This window comes from Amphiura filiformis, chromosome 2, assembly GCF_039555335.1.
Source record: "Amphiura filiformis chromosome 2, Afil_fr2py, whole genome shotgun sequence".
Classification (NCBI taxonomy): Eukaryota; Metazoa; Echinodermata; class Ophiuroidea; order Amphilepidida; family Amphiuridae; genus Amphiura; species Amphiura filiformis.
Window position 1 is genome coordinate 85,270,162 of NC_092629.1, and position 14,183 is coordinate 85,284,344.

Below are 14,183 nucleotides of genomic sequence, written 5' to 3' on the forward strand. Positions count from 1 at the left end.
AATCTCCATTCAATTAACACGGGGAGTTGGCTAGCTATGCCTTGCCCTCACTCATATTTTACAAAAGTGCGACCATTTCTGAACATCTAACCTAGCTGTAATTTTAGGTCATGTTAGAGAAATATATTTGCTAGAAGTTTTGGAGAATAAATAAAATATTGGCTGGTTATTTTTCACACAGTGATGTTAACTAGGCAAGTGTCCATTCTCCCAACATACATCATTTGTTGAGGTCACACGTCAATGGTGAGAGCATTGTGTATTGTGTATAGGAAAACGGACAGTAACTGCAGTATGTATCGTATGAACTTCATATTGCACACGATGTAGGAGTGGACCATGTGCTTTAGAATGAGTATAAAATTGTTGATAAATAAATTGGTTTATTTAGGAAGTGGTTACTGAAAGCATCTCCTATGCTAAATTACGTCATATTTCGTATTAGGCTCTAAACGGCAAAATATGCATCTAAATTTCGTTTTGAACTCATAATTCTACAACGGAATGTCATATGAACTTCATATTGCACATGATATGGGAGTATACCATATGCTTTGGAATCTTAATAAAATTGTTGATAAAGAAATTGGCTTTTTTTAGGGAGCGGTCAGTGAAACAACCCATACCCAAACCTACACGAATTTCATGATTAGTTCTCTAAGCTGTCGCATGCGCAAAGTTAGTTTTTGTGCTATATCTTAAAAACGGGAAGTCATATCAAACTGTTGTCACTCACAAGTTTTTGGTAGATACTCTCCTATTGAAATGTGTTACAAAAATTTTGACGGCAAAGAAATTTGTTTGTTTAGGGAGTGGTTATTGAAAACATCCACAATGCTGAGTTTTATATAGGACAAATAAACACGTTTTCTAACAATACATTATATTAACACGCTGTTGCATATTTCTTCTTAATTATCATAATTATTTTAGCACGAATTGCTGTAGACAAATATTTGGTTGTCCTAATTCAACGCCTAATTATTGTTGAAAACAAATAATATAACAAAGTCAGGAATTGGTCATAAATCATTCATTACATAATTATGTATTAGTTATCTTCAGTAGACAGCATGATTCAATGCGTATACGTAACTGCGTAATAAGAACTTGAACTGTTAAATGTGCATTATACGTTGACCTCATCTTGTTTTGTTCTTTCTTCATTTATTTCCATAAATGATTGTTAATATCATTCACCATTTTATCTTTTAAAATATATATATTATAACTGTATTGATGAAAGAATAAAAGGTACAGTTTCCATCCATTTCAAACATGATGAACCGGTAATTTAAGTTATCAATAAGGAAACACCGGAAATATAATATATAAATAAATCAAAAAGACAAATATATTAAATCAAAGAAAAAAAAATAACAACATTGTCATTCAGATAAGTTTGGCCAAATTAAAAATTAACAATTCCAATACAAGTAACCTTTTGAGTGGGAAACAAAAACAAATTGCGCCAAGGTTTGAACCGTGGACCTCTCGATTCTGAAGCGACCTCTGCTACCATTAAGCTACGGATCGATGTGAAAATGGTCTTTCATTGTAAGTCATAATGATTGTCATCATAAAGTTGCAGGGTCATTCAAGCAAACGGTATACCAAAACAAACGCTATTGAATTCAATAGCAATTGCACGGTAATCCATTATATCATTAGAAAAAAGAATAGACAAGTTTTTTTTGATGGATTATCGAGGCATATCGTCAGTTACTGAGCAACGTCATTATATTTTGAGCTGTTACTGTACACAATATGAATATATATCGTGGATTACCGAGTCAATTTGCAAAACTTCATGCAAACTTAATGCATAATTTATTCAGTTTACACAATAGTTACAGAAAAAAGTATTCAATACGCGTCATGGTTTAACATCTTTAACGTATTAGTACAATGATTCAAGTCTTTATCACAGTTATGCGTAATAGTCCAATGGTGTGGTATGTGGCCCATGATCTGGAGGTACCGGTTCGAACCCGGGATTTTTTTTTATCTCTTCTTGATAGAGTTCAACGCTATTCTCTCAATGATTAATACCATTAACAAAACCTTAGTATTTTGTTCGTAGTTATTTTTTCTGTGTTGTCAAACTCTTGTTTTGAGCTAAAATGCATAATTTCACCATTATGCAGCTTATTTGGCCTTCGTCGGTTTTCACATAGCTTTACATGGTGTGCTACATATTTGCATTGTGTTTCTCGTAATTGAGTGAATATCGTACTGTACATTTGATAGAAGTGGAAACATATCATCATAAGAAAATGTGTAAAATTTGGTTGTATACGTGCTTTTGTTTTAAAGATATGGACCAAAAACCAATTTTAGATGCAGTTTGCACCCATCACAAAATGTGTTTAATTTAGCATAGGGGAGGATTTCAATGACCACTCCCTAAATAAACCAATTTCTTTATTTACAAATTTACTATAATTCAAAGGCCTATAATCCACTCCCAAATTGTGTGAAATATGAAGCGCATGCGACATTCCGTTTTGAGTTATGAGACAAAAAGCGAAATTTATATGAAATATTTTACATTACGCCTCGGACAATCAAAGAAATTAATGTTGGTACACTCGGGCATACTAAATGTAAATCGCCACCCTCTCTCCCCAGTTCAATGTTGATGAAAGCACTTTTTCCATTGGGCTCTCCAGTCTCCCCAACATTGATTGAGGGGGAATGGGGGAGGGAAGAGGAAAGGGGAAGGTATGTACTTCTCATCAAACATAGTTATACTAATTTCACTTAACTCTCAGAGCGGCAATGAAGAGTTCCAACATATTGTCAAGGTGTACCAACTATTAAATTCCTTGATTGTAGGTCCTACGGGCGGGCTCAAACTCGGTGGGTGGGTGTAGTTCTGTCCTGGCAAGAAGATGTTCATGTTCGTTAAGTCATCCGACCCCGGGGCCCCCTCCCAGGGGTCATTTGAGGTCAAATGACTAAAACTGTCATATGGGCATGAAACTAGGTCGTCGAGGCTCAAACTCGGTGGGTGGGTGTAGTTCTGTCCTGGCAAGAAGAAGTTTAGGTCCGTTAAGTAATCCGACCCCGGGCCCCCTCCCAGGGGTCATTTGAGGTAAAATGACTAAAAACTGTCATATGGGCATAAAACTAGGTCGTACGGGGCTCAAACGCGGTGGGTGGGTGTAGTTCTGTCCTGGCAAGATGTTTATGTTCGTTTTAAAGTCATCTGACACCGGGGTCCCCTCCCAGGGGTCATCTGAGGTCAAATTACTAAAAAGTTTCGTATGGGCATGAAACTTGGTAGGTACAGTCAACATTTAAAACAACATTTTTTTAAGGTCATTTTGGGGTCATCTAAGGTCACCACGGGTCATCTGAGGTCAAATTAGTAAAAACTCATATATGGACATGGAAACTTGGTGGGTACAGTCAACATTTAGAGTTATAAGTTTAGGTAATTTTGGGGTCATCCAGGGTCACCCAGGGGTCATCTGAGGTCAAATTACTAAAAACTGTCGTATGGGCATGAAACTTGGTGGGTACAGTCAACATTTAGAGCCAAATTTTTGGAAGGTCATTTTGGGGTCGCCAGGGGTCATGTGAGGTCAAATTAGTAAAAACTGTCGTATGGGCATGTCACCATCAGCCTGGTAATCGTGCCCAGCCGAGAACCGCCAAATATGGTAACCGCCTAGTCTATGACTATGACTATGTTCATCATGTCATTATTGTATCATTCTCACATACATTAGGAAATGAATTTGGAGAATAGAGGCCTTGCATGTGACATATCATCCCGTAAATATGGCGGACTACTCAAATGCATTCAACAAAAGCATGATTGCAATCAAATAGGTTGATGACAACATTTGATTGAATGGACTGCACTCCGCCATAACTACGGTGAAGGACACCGGCTCAAATCCTTTGTTTGGAGCCAATCGGTAATTTCATGCAGGGCCTCTATACTTTCTGTTAATAAAATACTATGCTGACCTCACACTCCAGTAATTTCAGATCATTGAGCTCAGTAATACATCAAAGAATGTCTTCCAATTCATGAAAACAAATAGATAATCTGAATATCGGATTAAAAGCTGAAGGCATTTCAATTGCAAGGCCCATTACTTATACACCAACAACAACATAGGCCTACAAGTGTATATAATGTAGCATGTGCACACATTATCATGTTGTGGATGGTGAATCAAGCTGCAGTCCCTACACATTCCTAAATGAATGCAGTGACCACTCATTCATGATGGACGTACTGATCATTATGTATGATTTAAACTCATAGGTGTTGTGCGTTAAGTTTGGCAATTTGGGAGGGGGTGGGATTATACGGGGGTAAAAATTTCAAATTGCTCAAATACCCTTTCAAATATATTAAATTATTTAAATAAATAAATAAATAAATAAATGAAAAAAAAATTGAACAAATTGTAGCGTAGCATTAAAATCATAATAACAATTGCTGACGGGCGGATTCGAACCAACAATATTGACATTACCAGTCTGATGCTCTAACACTGAGCTATGCCATCATCTAGTAATGAGGGTCGAGTTTTTAGCGTATACAGTGTTTGTCTGTGAAAATGCCGCCTCGTGAAATAAATAAATATAAAATCTCAATTTTTAATTTAAATTTATTTGATAATTTTCTAACCTATGTTTTCTTTAGAGCAGGGACAAATATTTCCCCTTTTATCCAATTTGGCCGCTAAATAAGAATCTACTTCTTTTATTACTGATTTAATTCCACGATTTGTTCCATTAAGCAATATCAAAGATTAATGTCAAGCATCTCACAACAGATATTTAGTTGGCTTAGTGGTTTTGCACAGTGCTTTTTAACCGGGAGGTACCGAGATCGATTCCCCCACCTCTGCCTGCAATTTTTTTTCAAGACTGGGAAATAATAACCTGACATTCGCCGCTGACATTCGTACAGGATTTAGCCACACTTGAACAGGATTTAGCCAAACAAAGACTTAAGCTTTTTAATAATACTATACATAAGTATAAGCTTATTATCCTCTTCAACAATAGGATTAAAGATTGGTGCTTGACTGGAATTACGTGCTAGTGTCATTGGTTATTGTTAAAAGGCAATAAGGTGTGTATTTCCTCTGAATAGGAAAGACTCTCTACGAACCATGGATGTTGGTGGTTGAATGAAGCCCGATCCTGACTCCACTTCGCAGCGGTATGCGATGCTGCGATGCTTTTCAAACATCTCAGCATCGCGCGATGAAATTAAAATGTACAGGTGGAGTCAGTATCGGGCTTTAGGAGAATGTATCTTCCAAACCCAATTCAAATGATGCGCTTGAGAATTCAACAATATAAATAACGGTAGCTCTATTATAATACACATTAATGTTTTAAGCAGATAAAATTCCAAAATATAATACGTTTTCTGCCTTTGCTTGTCACGTGGTAGGCCTATGTTGAAGTTGCGATTATATTTTTAAATAAGTTTCAGATGAATAACAACAAGACAAGTGGTCGAGTGGTCTAAGGCGCTAGGCTCATAGCATACTAAGCGTTGCGCCGTGAGTTTGAACCCCGCCTCTGCCAAACTTTAAAAGAACTAAATTAAAATTTGACTTTTTTTAATTTCATATTTGGGAAATGTGACTGGGAGAATTTATGTATGGTGTGGAGTGGTGTGATAGGGCATGTACTTTAACTGGCCGGCGCGGTCCGGTGACTAAGTCTTTATTGGGCGTTTTATCGGCAGTCAACGAGTAATGTTGCTTGCAGGCATCACCAATGCGCAATTTGATAAACTTCAGCGTATTCAAAATAAAGCTGTGCGCCTGATTTGCGGAGTTAAGAGACGTGAGCACATATCTCCTTACCTGGCGAGGCTTCATTGGCTACCTGTCCGCCAACGTGTTAATTTTAAGTTGCTCGTGTATATGTACCAATCTTTGAATGGCTCACTACCAACATACCTCTCCTCTGATATTACTTTATACAACAGTCAAAGCATTGGGGTGGGGGTGATGGGGTAAGGTGAGGAATTGGGGTTAGGGTTAAGGGATAGGGGTGGGGTACAGGTAGGGGTGGTGTTGGTAAATGATGGAGGGTGGTGTATGCGGCAAGGGGTGGAGTTGTAGTAGGGGTTAAGGGTAATAAGAGCTAGGGGTAGGTGGAGTCAGGGTTGTGGAAGAGGTATGATGTAGCGTTGGGGAAAGAATGGGAGAAGGGGTAGGGTGTATGGTTGGGGGTAGGGAGAGTGGGTGAGGGGGTTGGGAGACACCTTTAATTTTCATCCATTTTAGGCCTATCGTATAAGATTGGGGGTATTAGTGATGGTATGGGGATAGATTACGACAGCAGCTAAGGTGATCACAAAAGCATGCAACACTATAGTCTGTTTGCCTTCCTTGAGACAGTAAAGTAAAATCAATTTGTGTGATTTTCTCAAAAACTGCTCATTTTTGCCGGAATCTGTTCTGCTAATTGGATTCCTTGCATTATTTCCTTTCTGAAAATGTATACTTTTATACAAAATCATCATTACATTAAAAAAACGATATCTAAATTACAGCCTCGAGGAAGGCATAATGGACTATAGTGATGAGAATTAATGGCCTTGTTTTTTAATGAAATTTTTGCACTTGGGCAATTTACTTGAAATATCAGTTATTATACTGATTGATTTGATTATGTATTTGTGTGTTTTGTATTTTTATACAGCGCAGTCCATCAAGAAACCTGATATATTTGTACACCACCAAATGGACTACCGCTTCACAACAAGCAAGAAAACCGATTCCCAAATAGTGGGGGAAATCACTCATCTCCTTGTTGAACACCAACGACTGATATATTCGGTACAATTTCGCCTAAATCGCAAACTATTTTCAGAACATGTTCGCCCGCATTTGGTTTATATAGTGCTTTTCACATATAGCTCACAAAATCAACTAGAGGACTCAAAAATATTCTAATAGCGCCAATTTATATTACAAAAATAATCCAATGCCCAGTTTTTGAACGAGTAAGTCGCGATAGTCAGCAGCTCTTTCCTCACAAAGAGCTCATTTTTTCTACATGATTTGAACATGTACTGATGTTCAGCAGAGCAGACTGACGTTAAAGTGCCAGAGTCCAATCCCTTCTCGGGAGAACTAATGTTGCATTTGTCATAATATATGGTGAAGTACTATTGTAGTAATATTCTTTTAAATGACCTTATTGTAAATGTGTACTTTTTGTATTAAGTTCAGAAATTAAGTTATTTCTTTTGCTATTGAAGTGTACCGTGCAACGTGGTGCTTGCAAGTTGTGCTTTATAAACTTATTTTATTATTATCATTATTATATCTAATGTGCAATTGAACTAAATATTGATAATACCTTTCATCAACCATAGGCCACGTATATTACACATTGTAGTTATCACACTATTCTAGCTAAAGTGCAATGGCAGCAAGAACTGTGATAGCTTTGGTAACCATGACTACCATATACCTTTGTAACATTCCCCCAGTTACCATGGTTACTGCATATACCCATATGACCCCTGTCTGGAATGTATCCCTTTCAGGAGCGCGTGTCAACGCAGTGCGGTTATAAATGAAACTGAGCAGATAGTCATGTCAGGGAGTCGCACCCATGAGTGCACTGTGAATATAGTTCATAATTACGTAGGTATTTCTATAATGATTCTTTCAGGTGAGCTTAATGGTGCAGACTATTTGTACATAGAGAGAATAGGGAAGTTGAATATGTGCCCAAATAAGTATGTGGTGTTAAAGGCAGCTCGTATGACCTGTCCTGTATCATTCAAACATGGTAATCTGAGGCTTCACTTTCGCGGGAGTGTCATGGTGCAGGTTATAATGAACAAAACGGTAGATTTCCTTTGTCCTGAAAGCAAAAAACGGGAAACCCATCTAGAAATGATTCAATGCAGCTATGTGGGGGGATACAGTAGGCTTGTGATCTGTATTGGCACCCCGATTGGCACAGTTTGTGATTTTCAGTGTCCAGCATCTTGTAATACCACATTCAGTGACAGAGAAATAGCGTATGACTGTTCTGCTCAAAATGAAAGTATTCATGGTCAAAAATCATTTCTTATTTTCCCAAGTGGACTTGAACACCTAGCAAAACTAAAACTAGACAGTAATCAATTGACTATGCTACAGGTAGGTGTATTTCATGATCTTACAAGATTACAGATACTATGGCTAAGCGATAACAAGTTGGTCAATTTGGGGGTAGGTGTGTTCAGTAATCTCACCAGACTGCAGGAACTATGGCTATATGGGAACCAGTTGGCCATGCTGCAGGTGGGTATATTCAGTGATCTCATTAACCTACAGATACTAGTGCTACATACCAACAAGTTGGTCTATTTGGAGGTAGGTGTGTTCAGTGATCTAACCAGACTGCAGAAACTATGGCTACATAGGAACCAGTTGGCCATGATGCAGGTGGGTATATTCAGTGATCTCATTAACCTACAGATACTATGGCTACATGATAACAAGTTGGTCAATTTGGAGGTAGGTGTGTTTAGTGATCTCACCAGACTGCAGGAACTATGGCTACATAGGAACCAGTTGGCCATGATGCAGGTGGATATATTCAGTGATCTCATTAACCTACAGATACTATGGCTACATGATAACAAGTTGGTCAATTTGGAGGTAGGTGTGTTTAGTGATCTCACCAGACTGCAGGAACTATGGCTACATAGGAACCAGTTGGCCATGCTGCAGGTGGGTATATTCAGTGATCTCATTAACCTACAGAAACTATCGCTACATGATAACAAGTTGGTCAATTTGGGGGTAGGTGTGTTCAGTGATCTCACCAGACTGCAGGAACTATGGCTATATGGAAACCAGTTGGCCATGCTGCAGGTGGGTATATTCAGTGATCTCATTAACCTACAGATACTAGGGCTATATGATAACAAGTTGGTTAATTTGGAGGTAGGTGTATTCAGTAATCTCACCAGACTGCAGGAACTATGGCTATATGGGAACCAGTTGGCCATGCTGCAGGTGGGTATATTCAGTGATCTCATTAACCTACAGATACTAGTGCTACATACTAACAAGTTGGTCAATTTGGAGGTAGGTGTATTCAGTAATCTCACCAGACTGCAGGAACTATGGCTATATGGGAACCAGTTGGCCATGCTGCAGATGGGTATATTCAGTGATCTCATTAACCTACAGATACTAGGGCTACATGATAACAAGTTGGTCAATTTGGAGGTAGGTGTATTCAGTAATCTCACCAGACTGCAGGACCTATGGCTATATGGGAACCAGTTGGCCATGCTGCAGGTGGATATATTCAGTGATCTCATTAACCTACAGATACTAGGGCTACATTATAACAAGTTGGTCAATTTGGAGGTAGGTGTGTTCAGTAATCTCACCAGACTGCAGGGACTATGGCTATATGGAAACCAGTTGGCCATGCTGCAGGTGGGTATATTCAGTGATCTCATTAACCTACAGATACTAGGGCTATATGATAACAAGTTGGTCAATTTGGAGGTAGGTGTGTTCAGTAATGTGTGGTCAATTTGGAGGTAGGTGTGTTCAGTAGTCAATTTGGAGGTAGGTGTGTTCAGTAATCTCTCCAGACTGCAGGACCTATGGCTATATGGGAACCAGTTGGCCATGCTGCAGGTGGGTATATTCAGTGATCTCATTAACCTACAGATACTAGGGCTACATGATAACAAGTTGGTCAATTTGGAGGTAGGTGTGTTCAGTAATCTCACCAGACTGCAGGAACTATGGCTATATGGGAACCAGTTGGCCATGCTGCAGGTGGGTTTGTTCAGTGATCTCATTAACCTACAGATACTATCGCTGCATACTAACAAGTTGGTTAATTTGGAGGTAGGTGTGTTTAGTGATCTGGTCAGCCTACAAGAACTAGATCTAGGTAGTAACCAGTTGAACATGCTTCATATAGGTGTGTTCAATGATTTTACAAGCTTTCATACCCTGTGGCTATCTGGTAACATGTTGGCCATGCTGCAAGTAGGCGTTTTTAATGATCTCAAAAGCTTACAGACACTAGCACTATATGATAACAAGTTAGTCAAATTGGAGGCAGGTGTCCTTAGTGATCTGGTCAGATTAGAGATTCTTGATTTAAGTGAAAATCAACTGGTCACACTTCAGGATGGAGCTTTGTATGGACTAAACATGCTTTTAAATCTGTCTATTGCTACGAATCAACTAACGGCTCTTCAGTCAGCGATATTCCGTGATCTTTATGCGTTAGAATACTTCTATGTCCAAAACAACAACCTAACCTCATTACAAGTTGACCTAATTCAAACTATTTTTCATCTTGTTGTTGTAGATTTCTCAAACAACCAGTTACAAACAATACCCAAACTTGGACACTTGAAAAAGTTGAAAATACTTAGACTAATGAATAATGCGCTATCTAAAGTGAGTAAAAATGTATTCCAAGGTGTCCCAAATTCCACCAATGTATTTGTTGATCAGCCTGAGATATGTGAATGCTACATGCCACATGTAGCAAATTGCACTCCATTGATGGGCAGATCAGAATACCTCACATGTGATAGACTCCTTGCAAACAGGACATTAATGATATTTGTGTGGGTGTTTGATTTGCATATATTTGGCAATATCAGTGTCATTTTATGGCGATATCTACATTACAAAAATCAGAATAAGGTTCAGTGTGTGTTACTAGGAAATCTTGCTCTCTCTGATTTACTTATGGGTATTTATCTGTTAATAATAGCATCTGCAGATGTGTATTTTGCTGAGTATTTTCCAATGAATGCCAATGCGTGGAGAACTGGTACAATGTGTAGGATTACTGGTACTCTCTCCATTACCTCAAGTGAAGCCTCAGTATTATTTGTGACTCTCATCAGCATAGACAGGTTCATAGGCATTAAGTATCCTATGTCTACTCGCAAATTGCGTACAAAATCAACCTGGATAATTGTTTCCCTGATGTGGCTTGTGTCCGTTCTAATGGGTATAGTTCCCTCGATTCTTGCAGGAGATCATCCCAATTTTTATGACAATTCACATGTATGTATTGGACTCCCTCTAGCTCAAAGTGCGATATATAAAACAAAATACACACACTTTCTGCAGGACAGTATCTTCCAAGTGAATTGGCTTGGAGGAACAAATATCACTATTACTGAAACAGAACATTTAGGCCAATCTCCAGGTATGTTCTTTTCCACAGCAATATTTATTGGATTTAACTTGGTTTGCTTTCTCGTTGTAGCTATTTGTTACATAGCCATTTTTGTCAATGTCGCCCGAACGTCCAGGGAAGCTGGACGTCAACGGGAAAGGAAAGAACAAGTTCGGTTGACCTTGAAAGTTGGTGCAATAGTAGGGACTGATTTCTGCTGCTGGTTTCCAATAATCGTGACTGGGATCTTGGTGCAAAGTGGATTAGTGAAGAATATCCATCCAAATGTTTTTGCCTGGATGGTAACGTTTGTGTTACCCATTAATTCTGCCATTAATCCCTTTTTGTACACTTTGACGGGTGCCATAGTAGACTTTGTCAAGAGACTGCATGCTAAGAAAAATGATGAAGGAAATGAAATGGAAATGAGAAGGCTTGGAAGACAGCCCCATCCTTAATAGGTTGTTCTTAATCTCACAAAACTACACATATTTTCAATGAGCTTGGACATGCATGCGGCGCCTAAAGCATTATCAAAACTTGCAAGTCACAGCAAACAATCATGGAGATTTTTTTATTATATAGGGTGTCCCAAAAACAAGAGGCTCCTCATTGTCGCCCTCTTTTCTCCTATTTTAGAAAAGTTGATCAAGTATATGTTGCTATGTAAAGAAGCCTTTACCCGTTAGCTTTAATAAACCGAGACATTTATTTCAATCGGCTCATAACTTTTGAAGATATGCAATTTTAAAGAAATGTATCCCTTTTTCACTCTGTCCACGGAGGAGGTTTGGCTACTTTTTGGGCAAAATTGATGTGGGATGGGACTTCTTTTGCTATACTTGCAATTACTTATGTTTTTCTTGGTTATTTTATGCCTTTTTGTTTTATGTTTCTTACTTTATTGTTTCTTGCTTTCTTTTTATTGACAACATAAGTCATTTCTCTTTTTGGAATAAAAGGTAGCCCTGAAAAGAGCTGTTTAGTTTGTCTTTGGTTCTTTTGAAGTGAGTTTACTGTGCTGCGCTGCCCTCTACCTGGTTGCCTCCTTGACGAATACAGGTTTCAGCCCTAGTCCTCATTGCATCAATTGCGTTGCATACCAACCTTGTGCGCCGGATACTTGCGAATATAGCAGTAATATGTTTGCAAAGATCTTGGATTTTGCCACAAATGAAGAAATCAAGTGGTGTGAGGTCTGGTGATCTTGCAGGCCACTCCACAGCATGACCCATAACAACCACTCTGTTTGCTATCCGTGGACAGAGTGAAAAACAGGTACTTGTCTTTAAAAGGGCATATCTTCAAAAGTTGTGAGCCGATTGAAATAATTGTTTTGGTTTATTAAAGCTAATAATTAAAGGTTTCTTTACATACCAAAATATATTTGATCAACTTTTCAGAAATAAGCAAAAAAGAGGGTGCAATGAGAGGCCTCTTTTTTTTTTGACACCTGTATGAAATAGAAGAAACGAACCACAGATTGCATCCAAGATCTTATATTGAAGGTCTTTGCTTCAACAAACAATATATCCTGTCTCACTTGTAATAGTTAAAATATACAGTATCATCAATCTGTGCAGATTGGTATTGAAATAAAAGTTTGGATTATTTATCCCACTTGGGATTGACACAAAATACAGGTTGTTTTGTCTAGGTATGAGACTACCAGGCCAGTTTGTATTTCTAAATTTTATTTTACAGTCAAATAAATTAATTGCAAGAAGCCCAAATTAAATCGACCTAAAAATAAACGAGATACTATGATTTATATACGGCATATTTTTTCCACAAAAAATTGATATTTTGACTGCATGTTTTCAAACAAGAAATTTAGATTTATACCATTAATAATCCAAACTTTTATTTCAATACCATAAACATTGACTGTCCTGCTCATCAAAACTAGAAACACATTTGGTCGGAAATGAAATGAAAGTAGTGAATTTGAATGATATTTGTGGGCAGTAATGCACAGAATTTTGGCATAACATTAAAAACATGTCTGCTTGTTCGTTGCTTGTGTGATTCTTAAGGATGGAAGGGGTCTCAGCGCTATAAAGGTCTACTGCGTGTATGTGTTGTATAATAAAAGAAGCAACAATTATATTCCGTGATTTGATACTTTTTTAATTGAATAAATAATATAATTTGTAGAAATCATGTAAGAAATGATCATGCTGACGTCTCGATATTAAAATGCCACGATGCGTGTACGCCTATGCACTGTAGATATAGCGAGGAGATGCTGTATCGATTTTTAATAAAGTTCATTGTTAAACTAATAACGGATGGCTGGGTTAACAATAGATGGGTTAGAATTGGGGAATAATCAATAACTAATGGTGCAGTTGTTGATGCATCCATAGTGAACAATTATTCAATAACTTGTATAGAGGGCAGTGCGAACAAGATTCCCAGATCGGTCGTTGTGACCTATCTACTCCTATAACTTTTACATCCAAATCCTCCACCAGATGACTCTTATAATGCTGGTCTTTTTTCAGCCTGCTGAAGCTGTGCAGCTTTCAAATATTTATTATTCAAATGTCTTTAGGGATCCAAAATCAGTCACAGGCCAGAAACAGAGGGGCCCGCAGAGGGGGCAACCAGTTAAAAAAATATTTTCCTAAAATTGAGTATTTTGTTTCCCCGATATCTTATTTTGACTGGTGGAAAGTGGCAGGGGGGAGCAGCACTAGATTTTTTGGTACCCCCCATCCCCGGGCCCCCATCTGGTAGTCCCACTTCCTACCTCATCTACTCCTATAACTTGTTCATCCCAATCCTCCACTAGATGACTCTTGTAATGGTGACCCTCTTTCACTCTGCTGTAGCTTTCATGTGCTTCTGTAGAAGCCCATAGAGACAGGACATTCTCTGAGTTTCCACCGATGGCATGAAATGCCAGTACATTGTCTGCAGGGATAAAAAAAAAGTTTCAAATCAGGCAATTTTCAAAATTGTGACCCCTCAGCACAACTGAGCCCTGAAGTCGCCAATCATCATTT

At 38.2% G+C, this 14,183-nt stretch overlaps 1 protein-coding gene across 1 annotated transcript in view; it reads right to left on the minus strand.

The window, feature by feature from the left end:
- LOC140144215 (uncharacterized) overlaps positions 1-14,183 on the minus strand; it is a 95,140-nt gene that overhangs the window by 27,841 nt on the left and 53,116 nt on the right. The window contains exon 20 of the mRNA XM_072166032.1: positions 13,928-14,091. Within this exon, the coding sequence (XP_072022133.1) occupies positions 13,928-14,091 (164 nt within the window). The remainder of the gene's footprint in view (positions 1-13,927; positions 14,092-14,183) is intronic.